Source organism: Phaethon aethereus (genome assembly GCF_964289735.1).
Source record: "Phaethon aethereus genome assembly, chromosome: 12".
Taxonomy (NCBI): domain Eukaryota; kingdom Metazoa; phylum Chordata; class Aves; order Phaethontiformes; family Phaethontidae; genus Phaethon; species Phaethon aethereus.
Window position 1 is genome coordinate 9,723,373 of NC_138588.1, and position 20,135 is coordinate 9,743,507.

A 20,135-nucleotide genomic window follows, 5' to 3' on the forward strand; every position below is an offset into this window, starting at 1 on the left:
AACCATTTATGTTTGTGACAACCTGCATCCCAGCATTTTTCACTTTGATTCTCTTTTATCTGGATTGAACCCAGATGTGCTAAATCTGATTTCAGACTTGGACCATGGTTAGTTTATTGTTTTGTTGCTAATTGCTATATGGGACACTATGTCTTTGACTAGTTAAGATTAGAGCCTGTAGACTGTTTTAATTAATTTTCCATCTCCAGGCTTCATTTTATTACTTGTTAAAGGGTAGCTAAGTACTAATTCCCTAAAGGACAATCATTTTACAGCTGTTTTTTAAGACGACATTAAACATTACTGCAAGTTGTATAGTGATGACAAAACTATTAGTCATGCTGAACGAATAGTTGTATAATTAATCAGAGCAATCAGGAGATTGGTTAGGCAACAAAATAATACAGCCAGTCAGGTCTTGTTTAATTCCAGCATAAAAATAATGGCCACGTAGAATGGAAGACTTAAAGGTTACCCTCCACAAAAAGTATTCTAGTTGCCTTTCTGTTGACAAACCTAAATGCCACATATTAAGATATCTGTGCATTTATCAATAGCAACATTATTGCTAGGCTTGGTTGTTTGTTTTATAAAGAGTGCTTTTTAAAAGTTATTTCAAAGCGGTGGAAGCAGCAATTGGTCTTAAGCCAGCTGAGGACATAACTGGTAGTCGTGGTGTCCTGTAGATCTAGTTACTGGCAGTCAGTAGGACTTGTAGAGCTCAAGGGAAATGGTCCCAGCTCAGAACAGAGCCATGCCCAAACAGGACACTTGTGCATCATTTCTTAAGAACACCTGACATATCTCTTTTTAGTCTTAAAATAGCAACCCATTCACACTTCTGTCCTTTTGCTGCACAGCTCCTGTAGAGTGAGCTGAGGAGCAAGAGAACTTGTATGTGACCTTTTGGCCTCGCATGAACAAGGCCACCTCCAGCAGGTGCAGAAGACTCACAAAATATCCCAATTCACATCCCTCGCTAATAGTCCTTCTGGTTATTTTTTCCCTGCAGCCAGGAGCTTAGGGTGGATTCAAGCCTATTCTACTCCTAGCTGTGCCAGCATTATGGCATCTCTGAAATCACTTGTGCCAAAGAAATCCAGTGGTCTGTGTCGGGTGGGTTTGTTGTCCTCAGAAGAGTTCAAAGGGGGCAGAACTGGCTCCTGGCTGTGGTCTAGCGACTCCCAGAGGATTGCAGTCCTGCCTAGCTGAGAGACGGGCACTTCCTAATGTTGCCTTTGCTATGTTTAGCCTGTGTCGTCTTAGCGCTGGGTTTCTGCGTCAAAGCAGAAGTTTGCAAACAGTTCATGATGGAAAAAAGAAAAGCAGACGCTGAGTTAAAGTGCAAGTCTGTTAACCCCTGAAAAAGAGGGCAGAAAAAACCCCAACCCCAAAGCCCAAAGAGAATCCTGACCAAAAGGAACTTGCAGGGTGAGGGCTTGCATCACTCCAGCCAAGTAAAAGCCACGCTGTTGAGGGCAGAGTCCTTGGGTGGTAAAGCAGAGGAAGATTCACACTGGCTGAAAGTGGTTTCCTTAAAGTGAAAACAGTGATACAGTGATACGGCTTTTTTGGGCACCTTGTGTCAATATTTGAATTTTACAAAAAGTTGCAAGTTATTATTGATGTTTTCCAGTACATTATTAATTTTTAATATAGAAAGTGTTTTCCACTGCAGTCTTCAGGAATTGTCTGCAGCTGTGTTGGGTGTGCTGCCTTTGGACAGGTTGAGTTAGCATATTCCTAAGAGATTACATGCTCGCATAACCGTCATCCGTCAGATCTCCCTGCCAGGCTTCAGACAGGTAATTCAAGTAACCTTTATACCATATCACTCCCCGGTAGTCCACACCTAATGAAAAGTGGGTGTCTGAACAGTAGTGTGGTAGCTAGACATGACCTGTCTCTGTACCTTCTTCCGGCTCATTCCTAGCTCCACAGGGACATACCTGACGTGCTGAGCCTTTTCTGTGTTCACTTAGAAAAAAAATGGGTGTTGCCATAGCTGTAACTGCAACCTCAGTGCACCCGTATCCCTCAGCGCGCAAAAGTAAGGTAACCTTGAGACTTACAAAAGGAGTGACGCTGCTCGTTAACCTTTCCATTTCGTTTCTGACTTTCAGACTTTATAGAGGAGAATGTTAGAGATCAGATTAGCATTAGCACCAAAACTGTCTGCTGCTGGATGGAAACACTGAGAACGTTAATCAAATGTAAACTGTACTGGCCGCACCTTAGTTTGTTTTGAAGTGCAGCTGACACTGTTCTCCTCTCTGGTGAAGTGCTTTTTTTCATATTCAACTCCAGAAGTGCACTGTCACAAAGTATTTATAGTGGAGCTTTGAGCAGCAACACAGTGTTTACATTTTTAAAAATATCTCCTTTTTTATAAATTAAAATGAAAGAAAAAATCCCCACAACCTTTGGGATCCTCCCACTTTGCCAACTAGCCCTTTGGGCAAAAATTTCTTGCAGTGCAGTAAGAAAAGGTTTCAAAACATTCAAAAATACACATTAAATTTCCATGTGGTTGAGCCTCCTTTAAATGAAACTGCTCCAGGTGTTTGTTTATGATACTCAGACAAGAGCGTGGCAGAAAAGTGGTTCTAGGCTGTAATTTAATTTTAAAGGAATAAAGACTTTTATTCTGCAAGTAGTTCTTGCTGCAGTGGTCATTCTTTTTAATCCAGTGGGACTTTCCATCTAAGTCAGAATCACAATGACCCTCCTATTCTCCTAAGCTGCTCTGTTTATTATTGTTAAAATAAAGCCTTTAAAGCCCTTAGTAAACTTGGAGCCTAATCCTGCTGACCCTAATTCTTATTCATGTGCACAGTCCAATTAAAATGAGTTGGGCTACATGGAACAAATTACAGTCCTTTGGGTCGGCGTGATCCAGTCGCTATTTATGCCGCCTGCTTTTCTATACCCATTGCTGCAGGATTCATTCGCAGTGCTTGACCGGAGTAATTATTTTCTTGATTATTTCAGAACTTAGTCATCCCACACTGTAATAATGTTATCTGCAGATTAAAATATTCCATTCCTTTTTTCTGAATATCTTCAGTTTCCTTATTTTGCTGGAATTTCATATCAGGACAGATTCTTTTACTTAGCTACTGAACAATCTTGAAAACAGAGCTATCTCTTTCCTAAAAAAATTCTTCAGGGGATATATTGGAATGTGCACAAGAGCCAATTCTGAGAATTGCTGTCACTTTCACGAGTTTTATAAGGTTTTAGGGGAACAATTAGAAAAAAATGGGACTCACGGAACTGCTTAGAACAGCCATTGAAAAGATGTGAGAAAATCCACCAAACATCTAGTAGTTTTTGTTTCCTTGATCACAGCTGAGATGTTCCTCAGTAAATTTCATAATCCTCCAGTACTTCGCTACCCTTTGAGTCATCCTCTTCCTTTTGCTACTGCGCAATTTATTGCTGTGTGATTTCAAGGAATACATGGTTGTGTGGGTGCATTTCAAGGAATCAAAAGTCTAATTTTTGTGAACATTTCTCCTGGGATTTAGAAATGAGGGGGAAAACCAATACAGTCAGAAATTTTTCTAAATAGAAGTAGACCAAAACTCTTACTCAAACAATAAAGCTTTCTAGTTCTCCCTGTATCACTATTTTGGCTGTTAAAACACTGCATCCCCAAGTCCTTACTTAGAACTAACCAGTAATTTTTCTTCTTATTTTCTCCTGATAGGTTGGACTAAAAGTGTTTTTTGGCAGATCAGGCCAGTGGTTTGGAAACAATGATAATGATGGTGACAAAATGTCTATCTTCCACGATCTGGACGGCTCCGTGACAGGGTATCGAGACACTTTCATAGGCAGAGCGGACAACTACTTGTTGCGTCATCCCGGGTGTCTCACTGTCCCGCGCTGGAATGGGGTGATGTGCACCGGGAAGTTTGCCCAGGTAATGGGGGGAGGCTGCAGGCAACGTTGCTGGGCGTGTTGGGCGGGTGTCCTCAGATGCTCTGCTGAGGGGTGATGGAGTGAAACCTACTCAACACTCCGTAAGACAAGAGGTGAATAATAAGCTGGGTATAATTTTACTTCTCTCAGTGTTATCTGCCTAATTCCAAGGACTCAGGAAAGCTCCTGTGCAGCGGACTGTAACCCATGGCTATAAGGAGCCCTGTCTCTTCCCATTGCCCACAAGAAGCTCCAAGTTGCAATCCAGTTGGGGGAAAGTTTGGTATTTTCTAGTTCTTGCTTCCAAGCGTTTGTCCACTCTATCATGGGGCTCTGGTGGACAAGTCTGGTGAATCTAGTTTCAGTAATGGAAGTTGTTACTCCTCTGATACATCTCACTGTGTTCAGGATGGTGAAATGGGGTGGTCAAGACACAAACTTACTTCTTATTTCCCATCCAGAAATCACTGGCCAAGGGATGGTCAGTCTTAGGTCAGGGTGGTCTTAAACCTTCAGACCTGTTTTCTTCAGCACGCTTGAGTTAGAGACTTTAACTGAGATGTCAACACCTTGGTAGAAAGGACTGCAAATCCCAGGTAACCTTCCAGTAGGGAAAGAAAGAAAGAGCAGAATGGTAAATGGAGGGGAAAATGTGACCTCAAAATCAGATTGTGGTTCATTGTATGTTGCTCAAATTTCAACAAGACAAGTTCTTTGTGTGTGGGTAGAGCACATTGTAAACACATGATTCACCACAGCTTTCACAATCACCTGTAACAGATTACAAATGGCTCTCCTTGCTCCTCCAATTCTAAAGGATATTAATGTATTTACAAAGGCTTTGTCCTTAATATCCTTACAAAGGATATTAATGTATTTATCCAGGCCTTGGACATTTTGCTGGGTCTCCTCCCTCTTTGTATTGAACAAGCCAAACATTAACAAGGTGTGTGGCAGGTGCGTGCAGCACCACACAGTTTGGGGTTGGAGAGTGGGTACTGGCACCCGTCGTGCGAGATGAGGACCGTTACGTTCTCCCCACTCCTGAGAACAGCTCTGCACTGTCAAATAGAGACTGCAGTGGGGTGCGCTGCCAGATTCGAAAGGCAAGAACGGAATATGAAGTGATCTTAATGGAAGATCAGAGTTCATGAGATACAGCAGGTGTTATTTATTTATGAAGAGTCTTTTGTGCTCTCGGGAGCACGCTGCAAACTCTTGTCTCGCTGGGAGTCGGTAGACACCACTGCTCAGACATCAGCAGGTGCGGCACAGGATGAAACTCTTGTCTGAAGACATTGAAGACTGGGCAGGGTTAAAATGCTTCCCTGAGAGGAGCAGGCTGTCAGGTTTCCCTTTGTAACATGCAGCTTTGTGACCAGGGGATTAGCAGAGCCTGACTTCCTACAGTTGCATCTCAGGATGGATTTCAAACCTAGACTCATGGATTTTCCACATTGGAAAAACGTGGAAGGTGCTTTCTCTGTGGCTTCTCTGCTGTGTAGTAATGTGTGGGCTCGCACTTCGGTTAGTCAGACACAGCACTCTACTCCCCTTTCTCCAAGGAACTTTCTGCATGAAACTTTTGGGAACGCAATTATCTTTGAGACCTCTATGCCTACATAATATGTGCACAGTCAAATCCAGACTATGCGTGTCTCCTTAAGCTAAAAAAAAATTATATGCATTTGCTTCAGTTGCACAGCAGAGAGCAGGAATAGCCGTTTAAGTGTCTAGACACTCGATTTACAATGCCTGGTTTGCTGTTGCCTAGGCAGAAAGAGGATTGGGTTCCGATGAAACACTCCTGTTGAATTAGGGTTTTGCACTTGGCACTTGTGTTTTGCTCTGTGTCTCTAGAGGAATGATACTCTCTGCTCTGGCAACCTAACAGTTAAATTCAGAATTGTAAACAAGTAGGCATTTATATTTTTTTTTTTCTATTAATACTCGCCCAGCTATGGCACTCTATGTGATGAGGCAGTTTTTCCACCATAGAAAATTTCCTTGGCTAGGTTTAGGCAAGCATAAACATTTGCTTCTCTGGGATCCATTATTTACCAGCGTTTTTCAACTAATCAGCATCCAGCAGGATGAGTAAAGTTCATATTAAATGCTTCACTTTATGGGTTTTTGGGTAGGGAAATATATGTGTGTGCAGGGTAGAAGAAATTGGTCCCATGCAGCAGGGTTTGATTTAATTTGGAGGGTATAATTATTGGAGTATTTCAGCTTAACCCTGGTTCTCAGCACCTTGATAAACTGATGATTTGCTTGTGTGCAAATTTATTTTGAGAATAAATGACTGTCATACTTCAGATCAAAAGCCTAAAAGAATGAATCCAATTATGAAGAAAGATGGTTTGCTTTGATCTTAGCAACTCTATTACAAAATCTGTTTTTCTTTTCCTTTTCATGTAGCTCTGGTAGACAAGAACTTTTATTCTTCCCTAGTGTAAGCAGGTGACAGTGTTCTTTCAGTTTAAGGAAATAGTGACTCTTATATTACTGCTGAACCGGGCCCAAGATAGTCAGCCTAGGGATGGGCTACTTGGTGTAGAAAAATGAGATCCAAGTCCTTCAGCTAACATTGCAGCCAGATTTTTTGTGAGCAAAGTGCCTAGAGTTCAGTAATTCCTTTCTGCTTGGTTTCTTTCATTCAGTTTTCATGCTCTTCTTCTCCTGGATGTAATTTGCCCAGGAAAGGAAATGCTTGGGGAAAACCTATTCCTCTGGCAGCATTTCTAGCTCCACAAAGTCCTGGGGACAGACTTTCCTGAGGGCATCTTAATCTGGTGACTCAAGCTGACATTCCCACCTTCCTACAGTTGTTTCATGGCCCTTCCTCCTCACTGTCTCCAAGTAGCATCATGTCACCTTCCACATGTGGTGTCCAAGACCTTCCTTCAGCAGGGAGCACTAAGAAATGCCTCATGCTTTGGCTCCAATGTTGCCTTCCACTACCAAAAAAGGGATCTGGGGCCAGCTTGAAATCTCAAAATTTACACAGGCAAGAACTATCAGGTCTTTCTGTCCTCCCCTCTTCATTTTGGAGCCTGTAGGGTTGACGTTGTCCAAACAAGACCAACCCCTTTGCTTTTTAATGACAGCTGAAACTCTCATGTTGTAACGTAAATAAAAGTGAGGAAGAACATCAAACAGAGAGAGACTCACGGGGAAATCACAAGAGTTGGCAGCACCACATCTTCTGGCAATCTCTGTGAGTCACTCAGACTCCATCAGCAGGGCGCTGAGGCCCTTGGTGTTCCATTGACCTGACTTTCAGCTGTTGCAAAGGCAAGTAATAAAAATGTAGGGAGAGGCTCATCTCATAGTTCTCTCCATGTAGGTAGGTGAGATTTCCAAAGGCACCAAACTGGAGACTCATCACCTGCACTACTTGTTAAAATGTAAATGCAAATTCTAAACCATTTCTGATTTTTATATGAATCGTAAAACAAGTGCCTAGGCTCCCACTGGGCAGCTGAGGCTGTGCACTTATTGTTTCCTCGCAGAATTCACAGCAACTCATCAGTAGAGGCTGTGAAACCTCTCTTTTTTGGTACTAGTTTTCATTAAAATAAGCACAGATTTCGGCAGCAAGTGCTATTTTCTCTTATAAGCTTAATAAGGTGTTAGACAGTCATAAGACACTGACACATAGCTAAATCAGTGTCAGTTTTGAATTAACGAAAAGCCAATACCTTGCTATTATAAAATACTTCAGGAGATGTTGATTTTTCAGCAGTTCACTTAGTCGCTACCTTACTGCAGGCAGCTGAAATAGAAATTCTTCCACTTCTCTCAACTCTGTTCTTGCAATGAATGTTTGCAATTGCATTGATCCTGCATCTCCGAGTTATAAACCTTCAGCTGGTATTCTGTACTCAGTACCTGTGCAGCTGGTGTTGGTACTGATGCTTCTAAACGTAAAGCAAGCAAGAGATGCAGTAGGTAGCGAACCGTTCTTTTCCAACCACAGGCTAAACCATACAACCCCAGGGTACCTGCGATGCTTGAGGATTGTCAGCGCCTCACAGACTGGGAAGAAAGAAAAGCCTGCAAGATATTTTTCAGCTAATGGTGTCCGTATTTGGACAAAGAGGTCCAATTTTGATCTTTGATGTACATTAATGGAAAATCAAGGTAGTTTTGCTGATGTCAGACACATCCTAACATGTTCTAGCATGTCTTAGAGAAAGATACATTTTTTTCCTTTCTGAAAGAATTTTAAGGTCTTCACTTGGAAATTTCATAGAGAAAATGTTTTGTTCTGGGAAATTAAGCTTTTCTGAAGAGTCAAACAACCAGAAGAGGAGAAGGTGTGTTTTGAACTTCTCATTTTGCCCCAGCTTGACAGTTGACAGCATAGCAGGACAAAAGCAATGTTAAAGAAACTAGAAAGCAAGCAAACCTTTTCTCAGTAACTAAGATTTTCTGCTTCAATGTTTTGTATGTCACTTATCTTCATACTCGCTATCAAGTTGAATAGCAGATCCCCCATGAACTGTAAAAGAACTTATCTTCTCAGTTTCACAATCTACTTGGGAAAATTGCCACGCAAGCACAGGGTAATCTGACACATCTTTTTAGCATGAAGTGTTAAGCAGCTAAAATGACAACTATGCCTATTAAACCATCCGGGAAAGTAGAAGGCTCACATTTTATAACATTTTAACTAGTTCTTCTTCTCCTACTACATTAAGCTGTCACCCCCTCTCACATTTTAAAGTGTCTTTATGACCCACTTTCTTCTCTTAAATATTTTGGTAGACCTAATAAAAAATTATGGAGGTGTTGCTAAGGAAGATGGATTTTTTCATTCTAGAAAAAAATATCTCTTGTTACTCTCCTTTTCACTCCTATTGACAAGTGTTTTACCCCTGCAAAGGTAGATACAAGGAAGAAAAGTGGTAACGTTTTCCAAGTTCAGTTCAAGTGAGTAAAGGTGTGACAGAGTGAAGGCTGAGGAAGAAAGAGGCCACGGTGACATCTCAAGAGCACTATGCTGGGGCAGTGGCTGATGTTACCTACCTGGGGCCAGTGGAGCTCAAAGGGTTCTTTTTACTTCATTCATCTCATTGGGAATTAAAAGAAGCCTTTGGTGGATGACTCTTCTGGGATTATTCTGAAGTAATCTGTTGGTCTTGATTGCAGTCCTGAAGGGGTAAAAAAAAAAAAAAAATACTAGGACTGACATGAACAGCATCACAGAAAGGAGACCAGGGATTTAATGGACAGGGATTGGATTCCTCTCTTGTCCCTTTTTCCATCAAATGAGGGGGGAGGCCCAGAGAAAGGGATGAATGGGAAAATGTGGGGTGCTGCTTTCTCTGCAGCTTGGTATTTGCAAGAAGGACCAAGCCACTAAGACTGGTGATCCAGAGCTGAGTCCAATTGCTGCAGGAAACTCACCAGTCAGCCCCTGCTCCCAGTCAGAGTCCTGTTAACTTAGTGGTGTTCCACCTGGGCAAAATAGCCTCTTCATGTAGTATCTGGATTGCTTGATCAGGGCATTTACCTACTCCGACCTCCTTTAGTGATAAACGTTTTGAAAGATCCACCAGATACGTTATTGTATTTCTGTGGGGCTGAAAAACAGATCCTTGGTGCCTTGCAGTTCTGGAAGGCATTCACTCAGTGGCCACTGTTGATGACTGCAGGAGACAAAGTCAGTTTACAAATATTTCTATTAACACAGAAGTGGCATTCTTCCTTGTTCTAGTAATTACTGTTTCGTTCTCAAAACAGCTGTCACCATTATCCTTAATGTCAGACCTGTGAACTTGGTCCCTAGGCACTTGGGGGAAAATGTTACCAACAAATCTGACATGCTTTCCTCATCGTCTTATTGAAGCATACTGCAAACTCTTCCAGCACTTTCCTGAACTCAACAATCATTGTAGTGAGCAGCTTAGGCCATGCATAGTCAACACCCTCCTCCCCCTTTTGTTACACAAATACCTTAAAGTATATAGGAAACTTTTTTTCTTGGTGGTCTGTAATTTAGGAACTTTTGGGGCTCATGGAATGCAGTCTTCCTTTCTTGGCTTATTTTATCATTGGTACATTTAATTTTGTAATAAGTGCACAGCAGCTGCCACCTTAATATTCTCTGCTTGCTGGAGACATGTATTATAAGGAAATAATGTCAAAGTTTGCAGTGATAGGACAGAAACTCTTGCCTCTTATCCAGAAAGACACAAGTGTGCTATTATTTTGCAGTATCAGAGTTCATTCCAACCGTTCTGTATCAGACAATGCTGTTTTGATTGAGAACTATTAACACATTGATGGATTTCAGGTCCAAAGGGACCTTACTGATCACCTGCTCTGACCTCAGCATTTCCCCATCCAGGCGGGGACAAACGAGATTGAAATGTGGTTTATTGCATTGCACATTACTGACTTTCCAGTCATGGTTTGAATGTGAAGGGAAAATAGGTTTTCCTCCTTGGTTTCATAGATTAAAAAAGGTCTTTTAACAGACAGTAAAAATAATTTATTCTTCCTTGATCCATCAAGAATGAGCAAATGGGCTGCTGCTCAGAGATGGTTTGGGGTGAATTATATGATCAGTAATTCAAGCCATCAAGAAAAGCTTGTGTTTAATGCAATTCTGGGATCCACTTTAATCTCCAAAGGTCTGTAGATACCACTCAGGATAGGCTGTCATCATTAAAGTGCAATGGTGTGAAAGGAGGAATGGACTGAATATCCAAGAAACATTTACAACCACTTTTGGATTAATTTTTTTTACATGAAATCCAAATTTTTAACTTGAGCATTCAGCATGAGGCTGCTGAATTCAGAGGTGAGGTGAGGGGCAGGCAGAGATGGCCTGTCTTTTGGAGGTTCTGAGGAGCTCAAACTCAACACCAGGAGCAGGCACAAGTGTAGAGTCCTTCTGGGCATGAAATGGGAACTGGGAGCTGAACTTGCTAGAAACCCCAACTGAAAAAGGCCCATATATAAACCAGTGACAGATAGTCTGTTTTTGCAGAGCTTTCAGTCTGTGTAGTCAAGAGGAAGAGAAGCAGATATGGAGATGTGAGAGGCCAAGGTCTCATAACCCTGCATTAGAATGCGGATATCCTGATAGATAGGGTCTCGCCCTTTCTGCTCGTCTTGGCTTGCATCCTCGGTTGTATCCTTGCCTGCGGTGTTAAAATCTGTTAAGAGAGACTGCTGCCTCCATTTTGATCCACCTCAAAGACAGAAGTTAAGTTTAAAATTAATTTTGCTGGATGAATGCTCATGTAGAAGGTTAGACATTTCTGAGCTAACATGGATTTTTATGTTGGATGTTTTAAATCCTTGATGCAAAGAGCACTATTCTGCGCTGTAGGAGAGTGAGGGAAGCAGGATTATAGGTGTCCTTGCCTGTCCTTGGTGCATTTGAAACCCTTCAGGGAATATGACAAGGTGTCTGCTATAACCCCGCATGCCGAGACAGTTTTCTATGACTAGCTGTGCATCCTCGTTTTGCACTAGAATTTAACGTGGGGGAAGCAGGTGAAGATCACCTGTTCAGCCTTAAAACCAATGTTTGAGACATGAATTGGCCTTCATTTGAGTGGTGGCAGGACAGAAAAAGCATACAGCTGGAGTGTAGTTTTGCAACTGGTCTGTAGGGTTGAACTACAGGCCAGGGGCACTTTTTGGTCCCTGCAGAGGAGAGGTCTCTGCTGAAGCCTATGGAACATGGTATTTAGTCTATAAGGTCATATAGTCAGGTCATTGAGTTTTAGCCCCAAAATTTCAGCCTAGTCTGCTGCTTGAGAGCGAAGATGTGGATTCCATTAGATAACTGGACCTAATCCAAAGCCTCTTGAAATAACTTACGAGTTTTCTGTATTTTCAATGGAATAAGCCTGGTTTTAAAGTGCAGCTATTTGAATTCATAAAAAAGAGTTACTTTGCAATATTTCCTTGATTACCCTTTTCCCTTAAGATTTTGAATAGTGAACATTTTTATGGCACTGTACAATTCACATCTCACTTCATGGTGTCCCCACGAATGGCTGCAGATTCTATTTCTATTTTACCTTTTTATTTGAACTGGAAATGTTTCAGTGACTTTCCAAATGTTCTGAGCTCTTCATTGGCAAAAACCATTTATAGGCAATGATGATCAAATGCACATGTTATAGCTGAGCCTGGCTGGTTTAATGGATATATTTGTCATTTTCAGCTTTATATTCAGGCCAGACGCCCTGAGAATCTGACCTTATCCATTGCCAGAGCAGCATACCATTCCCATCCCTTGCGGCTGCAAGGCGTGAACAGAGGAGCACCATACCAGCAGTACCAGCCCGTTGTCATGCTCGAGCAGGCTTATGTCATCCAGTGGGACGGCAGAGCACCTGAGGATATTATCCTGTACCCGATCAACTTCAACAGGTACTGCCCTATGTTGTTAGAAAACGTTCTGTTTTCAGAAGATCCGGAGCTATTTCCCAGGTTATTCACAAGTGACATTTCAAATGTCTCAGCAATTTCTGAGAGCAAGGTGTTAATGGCTGGCACTTACTGATGCAAAGAGATGCCTCTGCTTTCACTTTATTCCAGCTTGTTTGATGCACAGAGACGTTTCTCTTTCCAAAAAGTTTTGAAACAGAATCCAAGTAAGTCCTGGCCTGCTGTCCCTGAAATCCCTCCAGAAGAGCTCTGGCTCTTGTTCGTTTGTTTGTTCTAGTTGCTGCACACATCATTTATCTCCCATATATATAAGGTGCAGAAATACATCAGAATGTGCACAGAGCTTTGCATCTTCTGTAATCCAAACAGCACGGCAATCACTGTTTCTTTTTACATCAAGTTTTAAAACATTAGGACTCAGTACAGCAAAATTGTAGGCTGTGCTGTATTTATTTCCCAAATTTCCTTCTAGCGTTATATAAAAGCAGGGTATATCCATTAGGTTAGGATAGTTTTGGCAAAAGCTTGAACTCTATTTGGTTCCCCTGAACTTTGGAGCTGAAAAAGTTTGGGGAAAAATACTGTTAGTTACCATTATGAAGCCCCATGGGAATGCAGCCAAGAAGGGCAATGTTTCCTCTTTATACATGCCCATTACAGCAAGTGACATATACCTGTTCCTCTTGATTTAAAGATGTAGGTAGCTGTAAGGCCATGACCGAGTCACTGGAGGATCAGTGTTTGGGCACTCCTGTCACAGAGGAATTATTAGAATTAAATCACCGTTTTCTCTATTAATATATCTTTGTGCACTTTAAGGAAGAGGAAAACCCATTAGTCACTCATGGACAAGCTGAGCTTTGCAATTATTATCTGTCTTAAAATGATTAGCTATTTCCTTGCAATTGCAGAGCTAAGTCTTCTGCCGGGTAACTGGTGGTTACTCTATCACTGTGTCAATTAACACTTGCCAAAGCTTTGGCCCACTGTCTTCAAGCACAGATACAAATTTGAAGGCAGCACTGGGTTGTTGGTAAAACTCAGCTTGTACAATTTACTATTGAAAAACCACAATGCGGTTGTGGTTCTCTTTGTCTTGTGTGAAACCAGTTAAGTTATTTGAACAGGGCAAAGGTTTGTAGATTTTTCTGATCCAGAAACAGTTGGCAAGGTGTGTGTTTTGAAGAACTATAAACAAGAAATATACTGTAATGAGGGAAAACCACAATTTTAGTTCATTTGATTTAGTGCGTCTTGCAAAGAAGTAATTGGGAATGAAATGTGTGGCTGCTCTGTGTACACCTCAAGCATGCTGGATGCTAACAACTGTGAAACTTAAGGCTGATGCAGTGGCAATAGTGAAATTGCATGCAAAAACAGAGAAATGACATTCCCGTGGAAGGGTAAAGCAATTGAGGCAAAAAAGAGGGGTTTTGGGTTTGAAGGAAGACAAGTGCCTGCCTAAGCAGTTGCATGTGTGACTTTTATCAAACATAGTTTTCTAATCCTTTTTGTAATGGAGAAAAATCTCAGATTGTGGAGCGCAGAGTAACCAGAGTTAGAAAACCAGGGAAGACTTTTTCCTGTCTCAAGTGGCTTTATGTTTTGTTCGTTCTTTTAGAATCCAAAATACTGAATAAACTGCCAAAAAATGAGCTCCTAAGATAGTAACATCTGTGCAGAATATGTGATGCAAACACAAAAATGTTTGATGAACTTTAATAGCATATTCTAGGATTAATAATTTCATACATAACCGAGTGAACAGCTAAATTATTTTTAGTCTTGTCGTTGTAAAATGATGGATAGATAGATATCTGGGATGCTGCCTCTGCAGCCAGACAGCCCTCAAGCTTCTGGAGTGATTTGCTCTGCACTGGCTAAAGGAAGGTCAGAGAGGAAATAAGGAATTTGACAGAGAGATGTGTACCAGGATTTGGATTTTTGTGGAGGTCAGGCATAGCACTGATGTTGAATACTTGCATGATTAACGCTTTCCCTGCCTCTGAAGCACTGTAGAAAGACCCAACAGAAGTCATGCCAGTTCAGACGTCTATTAAAAGACTGGAACGTCCGGATTCCTGGGGTGGGCAGGAGCTGGTGGGGATAAATTCACATGACTCAGCTGAAATTGGCAGTGTGAGCTGCAAATCTCGTCTGGTGAGTTCAGAGGCACCACTCGGTGGATTTACTCAGCAGAGGAGGACACCAGTTAGAGCACTGTAACCGAGCACATCTCTTTTCTTTCTGCCAAGGGCACCTGAAGGGTTGCTGAAGTACTTGTGTCTTCCTCGCACTGATTCAAACTGTGTTTAGAGTAATTCTTCAGTTTCTTCACTTCCATCGGGATATGTAGCTGAACCAAACAAAATCTCCGCGTGCTGCCATCTGTGGCCATGTGGTGCTGCTTAACGCACACCAACTTCCCTTCCAAAGAGAGATGTGCGTGTTTGCGTTTGTCAGGGTAGCTGTGTCACTAGCTGACTGATGGGCAAACGCAAAGCCATGGTGGAGACCCGCAGGCTGTGTTTTCAGGCTGCTAGGGAACATAGCTGTCTCAGCAGAAACGCCTTTTTAAGCTGTAGATGGGTTGTTTGCCTAATGGCTGGGGGTTTCCCTGTGAGGATGAGAAGGCGGCTGGGTATCTGGAAAGATGTAATGCAGGAGAAGTAACTTCTGAATGTTCTGGCAAATGAACAGAAGGAGAGCGTCAGCTGGAATTTTAATGACCAGGAATGAAGTGTGCTCCAGAACCAGTCCAGATCTGCTGAGGATCGCTCTCACCGGGCATAAAGAGTGTGCAGACCCTTCCTGAACAGAGACCTCAGACCCCTTCTCCATGGGCTTCATCTCTTTGTTGGAGCGCTTTCCACCCCCTCAGAGCTGTTTCTATGTTTTCTTGGGGTTTTTTTCTGCTTTACAGAAGTATGAGAATTATCTGTAAGATGGGGTTAAGGGCTTTCTTCAAAATTACTATCCTGAAGCACGATGGCCCACAGAGGGCTCAAGCTTTTTACAAGAGGGAGGAGCCGCTGGTAAGCCAGGAGGAGAGGATGGAAAACATTATTTGTTTGCAAGTAAGTGCCTCCTCCTTTCAGGTGCTGGAAAACACTACAAAGATTGGCACTTCATAAAGTAAGCAAAGTCAGAAATGAAGTCCTTCAATTTAATGACCTAGGCTTTATGCCTGTGCAAATTTTCTAATCGCAGAAGAAGCTAAAGCAAATACTATTATCAAAGGCACAGTGCTGTTCAGTAAATCAGCCAGGCTTCTTTGTGCTATCAGCACATCTAAAGATAAGAATTAAATCTTCTCAAAGCACATATCTGAAGTATGGTGTAATAAGTTGTGTTGTTGAAGCAGCCTGAAAAGCAGTGGCAATTAGATTAAACATTCCTTGTTTTTAATGAGCACAGGCAAATATCTCTATACTTGGTCTGTTAAGGCTCAGAGGGAAGGGTTTTCCCTTATTAGGGCTCTCTGCTGTGGTTCAACAGAGCGAATTCAGGGAAATGTGAGCAGCTAATAGTATAAAGAGGGTATTTTTGGGGGGTGGATTGCCACAGTCCTGCAAGCAGGGGCTTTCCTTTGTACTCCAGCTCTCCTGACAGATACTGGCTCCAAGGACAGGGCAGGACAGCCTTCCCCAGGCTCTCTTCATCAGCACCCTCTTAGCTTCACCTGGGAGGCTACAGTGAGGCTCATAATATTGATGTTCTTTGGTGTCTTGTTGCAGAAGTTGGATCCCTATGAGAGCCTTTAAAAAAAAAATAACCCAAAAATGGCAGGGGAGGGCCAAATTTCTTGTCAAGAGCAAGCAAAAGCGCAGATGTCCATGTGTGTGCCCGGGCATGCGTTCAGCCTTTCCCCTGCTCCGGTGTTTGTGCAGGGGTGGGCACAGGAGCGCTGCTCGACTCCCGTATTTCCTAGGCTGAGTTCTGCGCTAGGGCTTTTTATCATATTCACCAGCGAATAATCTAAATTATCTGGAAATTCAAGAGCCTGAAATGAGTTTGCGTCTAAATTCTTCATTAAAAATAGTGGATGCTGGGTGATAGGAAGTCTCCAGGATGCTGCAACCCACCCAAAGGTGGAGATTTCAGTGCAAGCAAACATATGCAGCCCATATCTGCACTGAGACTCTAGGGGACCTGTTATATTTGTACTTGTCAGGGTTGTGTAGGTAGGTGTTTTTCCTGTGGCTTCTTATTCAATGCCAGTCTGATTCATACTTTCAGCTACTTGTCATTTTTGCGATTAAATTCCTTAGTGGTGATAAGGCCTGGAGGAAAACAAAGATAATGAGACAAGGCTAGAATGTGCTTGTTGCAAACTTGCCCAGTTTATGGATATTTCCTAAACTGTTTCTTTTTCAGATTAGTTCTAAATGAGCTTTTCCTCTTGCTTCCCAGATTGATAAACGCACAGGAAGACAAAATTAGTATTTCAAAGCGGAGCTAACAGTTTAAGGCTGTGACTGCTTTCGTGTTCTTGTACGTACACGAGTTCTGACCTCGATCCCCCAGATCTGGATGTAATACAAGTAACACCAGCACTATTTCCAATAATAATAAGTAAAGTGCTGCTTGGGTTTCATAGCCTGCTCCTCCTGATAACATCTGTAGTTCAGAGTTAATCATCCACACAACACAGAAGTCAGCAGATATATTTGAATTCCCTTCTGTCTATTTAAATCCCTTAAATTACGCACAGGTCAACCAGTGGATGAAAGCCACAAGATTTTTTTTTTTTTTTTAATTGGAAAGAAGCTAAAACATTTGCCAGGACACCAGGCTGCAGATTGCACTGTTTCTGTACAGCTGGGCCAAAGTGGGTGCTGACATTGCCATGTCCGAGCGACCCTAAAGCCCCGTCTTTGCCGTCCTGCCTGCAGCCCTTGTTGCTCTCCGTCCTCTGCGGCTTGCGCCCACGGCTGGCCCGGTGGCAGCGTCTGGGATTAACAAGGTGACTCTGAGGAGAGATGTCCTTCCTGAGCTGATCACTTTACAGCATGAATTAGAGCAAGGCGAGCATCAGTCCCCAGATGGCCGTGGCAAACCAGGCTGCTTGTCGCATTGAAGCCCGGTGCATGAAACCTGAAGGTTTTTCCTTGCTTTCACCCTTCTCCTGGCCCATGGAGTGGCGCTTGGGGCTCCTCAGGGCCACCAGCCTCTCCTGACATGATGTGCACCCGAGGCACAGCAGCAGGAAAATACAAAATACACAACAGTCAGCGATAGAGTACCTGGGAATGCATTAAAAAAGATACAAAATTAATTGGGATGTGATTCCTCCATGAAAACATGTAGGGTGGGAAAAAGATGATAAGATGATGTACTATATTTAAATGCAGGAAGTTCTTATTTTTGCTTGAATACAATTGTCTGTGAGCCAAATGCTGTCTGAGTCAGACCCAGGTTTCATGAGTATCAGCAGAAATGTACCTCAGGGCAGGATCCTTTCTATAATTTGTTGAGCTTCACAACAGCAAAGATCATTCTTTTTGCCTAAGGAGGCACATGGGTAAAACCAAAGACTTTAATTTATATTAAGAGACGGCCTATGCTTTTGAATTTTTAATGGCATTTCCTAAATGGCAACATTTAGGAAAGGCATTTAAATCCCAATACACACAACTCTAGTTAGCTAAACGCATATCTAACTTGTTACTATCCCCACAGCAAGCGGTCTTCTGGAAGAGTCTATCCTTAATAACAAAGTCTTGAAAAATATTGCTGGATGTTCACCCAGTAGCCATGTTTGTCATCATGGGGGGTTTGAATGTGTTTAATGGACTTGAGTTGAAGGCAGAAAATTAAAAAGAAATCTAGAAAAGAGAAGGAGTGTCAGCTGCAGGGAGCCAGTGGAAATGTGGGTGCAAGGGAAAGAGCTTGAACTGAGAGGAAATGGTGAGGAGGTGGCCAGGTTCCTTGCAGCCCTTTCTCCACTCTTCTCAGCACCTGTGAGATGCATGGGTATTTCTCACACTGTTTTCCAACTAGCATCACTGGTGGGGAGAGGAGGTGGCTTGTCCTAAAAGGTTTTGTGCCAGAGGAGATTCAGCCTGGTGCTGGGCAGGTGCTTGTGAGGTTGGGAGACATTTTTGGAGGGAAAAAAACAGCTGTATGCTGACTGAGAGCAAGGAGTGTTGACCTCTTGTGATTTGTTCTTGGGATGGGTTGGAGGCTGAATAGTGGCTTTGCTTTTTTTGTCTTTTGAAGTTCAAAATTTGGCCTGTGAGAGGCAAACTTACCAAAGCAGCACGTGGTGATTTCTGCTTAGTTCCCATATTATGAACAGGAAAGTTTCAAATTCCCAGTTGTCTCACTCCTTTTGAAAGTTCAGCTCATGTAGTTGTTGACCAAAATGTCAGAGGGGTTGTTTTTAAATAGGAGTAATAACAGTTGGGGGAGACTGACTCACTGGATGAAAGTCTCTTGTTTTTTTGAGCCCAAGGAAAAAATAAGTAACTTTTAGTTGTACTCTACAGTATTCCCTCACTAGCTTACCCCATACTTTCATCAGTGAGATCAGGATTTGGACTGTGCACTTCCATAGTCATCAGCTATGTGACAGACGATGTCAATAAATACGGTGGAGATGTTTTCTAGAGTAATATTTATCACCTTAGAAGTTCCCTTAGCTAAAGTACAGCCAGGACTGACATCCACCATAACCAGCAACTCCAGCACTAGATCATACCCATTTTCCCAGGTCTGATACTCTATCTGATGTAAAGGGGCGCATTCACAATATTGAACAAGTGTTATTTGTCCTCTCCTGGGTGGTAAAGTTTCCAGACGTGCACTCTTTCTATGTTTACCCGGGCCAAATTTCATCTCCAAGTTACATGACTCACTTCACATCCCACCACTCACAAAAGTCTCCCCTCTTTTGCCTGCTTGATCGCGTTTTTCTGAGTGGCTTTGCCTTTGGGAGTTTGGGGTTGAGCTGGGGGTGTTGTTCTGAGGGTTGTAAATGAGGTATGTATGTGTGTACGTGCAGATCTGTATCTACCACATGTCCAAGAACATGAAACCTCCTGCCTGCTTTTTTTTGCTTTTCCCTTGTCCTTTTTTGCTTTTGCTTATCCCAGGAAACCTGCTCATTGCCAAAACATAAGAACACTTTTTTAACACTTTGCCTGATGTTTTTGCTTCACCTGAAAGAGTCAGAACTGCAGATGCCAATATCCTGGTGCAAAAAGAAAGGCTTCTTGGGTTTGTTTCACCCAGACATTTCCAAAAGGAAATAAAGAGGCTAAATACATTCACAAAAATGCATGAAACGCACTGTGGGGATTGTTGAATGACAGTAACAGAGGGGCAGAAGTGTCAGGTTTTATACAGGCTGCTGTCGGCAGACTCTCAAAATTTTTCCAAGTGGTGTTTGAAACTGTTAGGACCCACTGAACACTGATTTTTTGATAGTGCATATTTAGCTTTTCTCCTTCAAATGCCAATTTTAATTTTTCTTCTAAAAACACATAGGAAAATATTGGCCTGATTAAGAACAGGAATGAAAAAAAGAAAGGAGAATGTTCCTTACTTCTAAAATGAACCGAACTTCATCACTAGAAAAGGTTGTGAACACAGTTGCTTAGTTTTGGGATGAAAATATCTTAAACAGCTCGAATTAGTTTCCTACACGTTAACATGGTTTTTACTTAAACCGTCAGCTAATTCCAAAGTCAGATTTTCCAGCTGAGAATATTTTTATTTGTTCCTCTTGCAAGAAATTCCTAAGAATGAAAGTTTTTTTTTTTAAAAAAAAAGTCCTGTGTATT

General features: G+C 42.1%; 1 protein-coding gene across 1 annotated transcript in view; it reads left to right on the forward strand.

Annotated features, from left to right (window-relative positions):
- LOC309409021 (cell surface hyaluronidase CEMIP2-like) overlaps positions 1 to 20,135 on the forward strand; it is a gene marked incomplete at its 3' end in the record, with an annotated part of 58,083 nt that overhangs the window by 25,626 nt on the left and 12,322 nt on the right. Inside the window, exons 17-18 of the mRNA XM_082005061.1 lie at positions 3,713 to 3,928; positions 12,122 to 12,330. Coding sequence (XP_081861187.1) covers positions 3,713 to 3,928; positions 12,122 to 12,330 — 425 coding nt within the window. The remainder of the gene's footprint in view (positions 1 to 3,712; positions 3,929 to 12,121; positions 12,331 to 20,135) is intronic.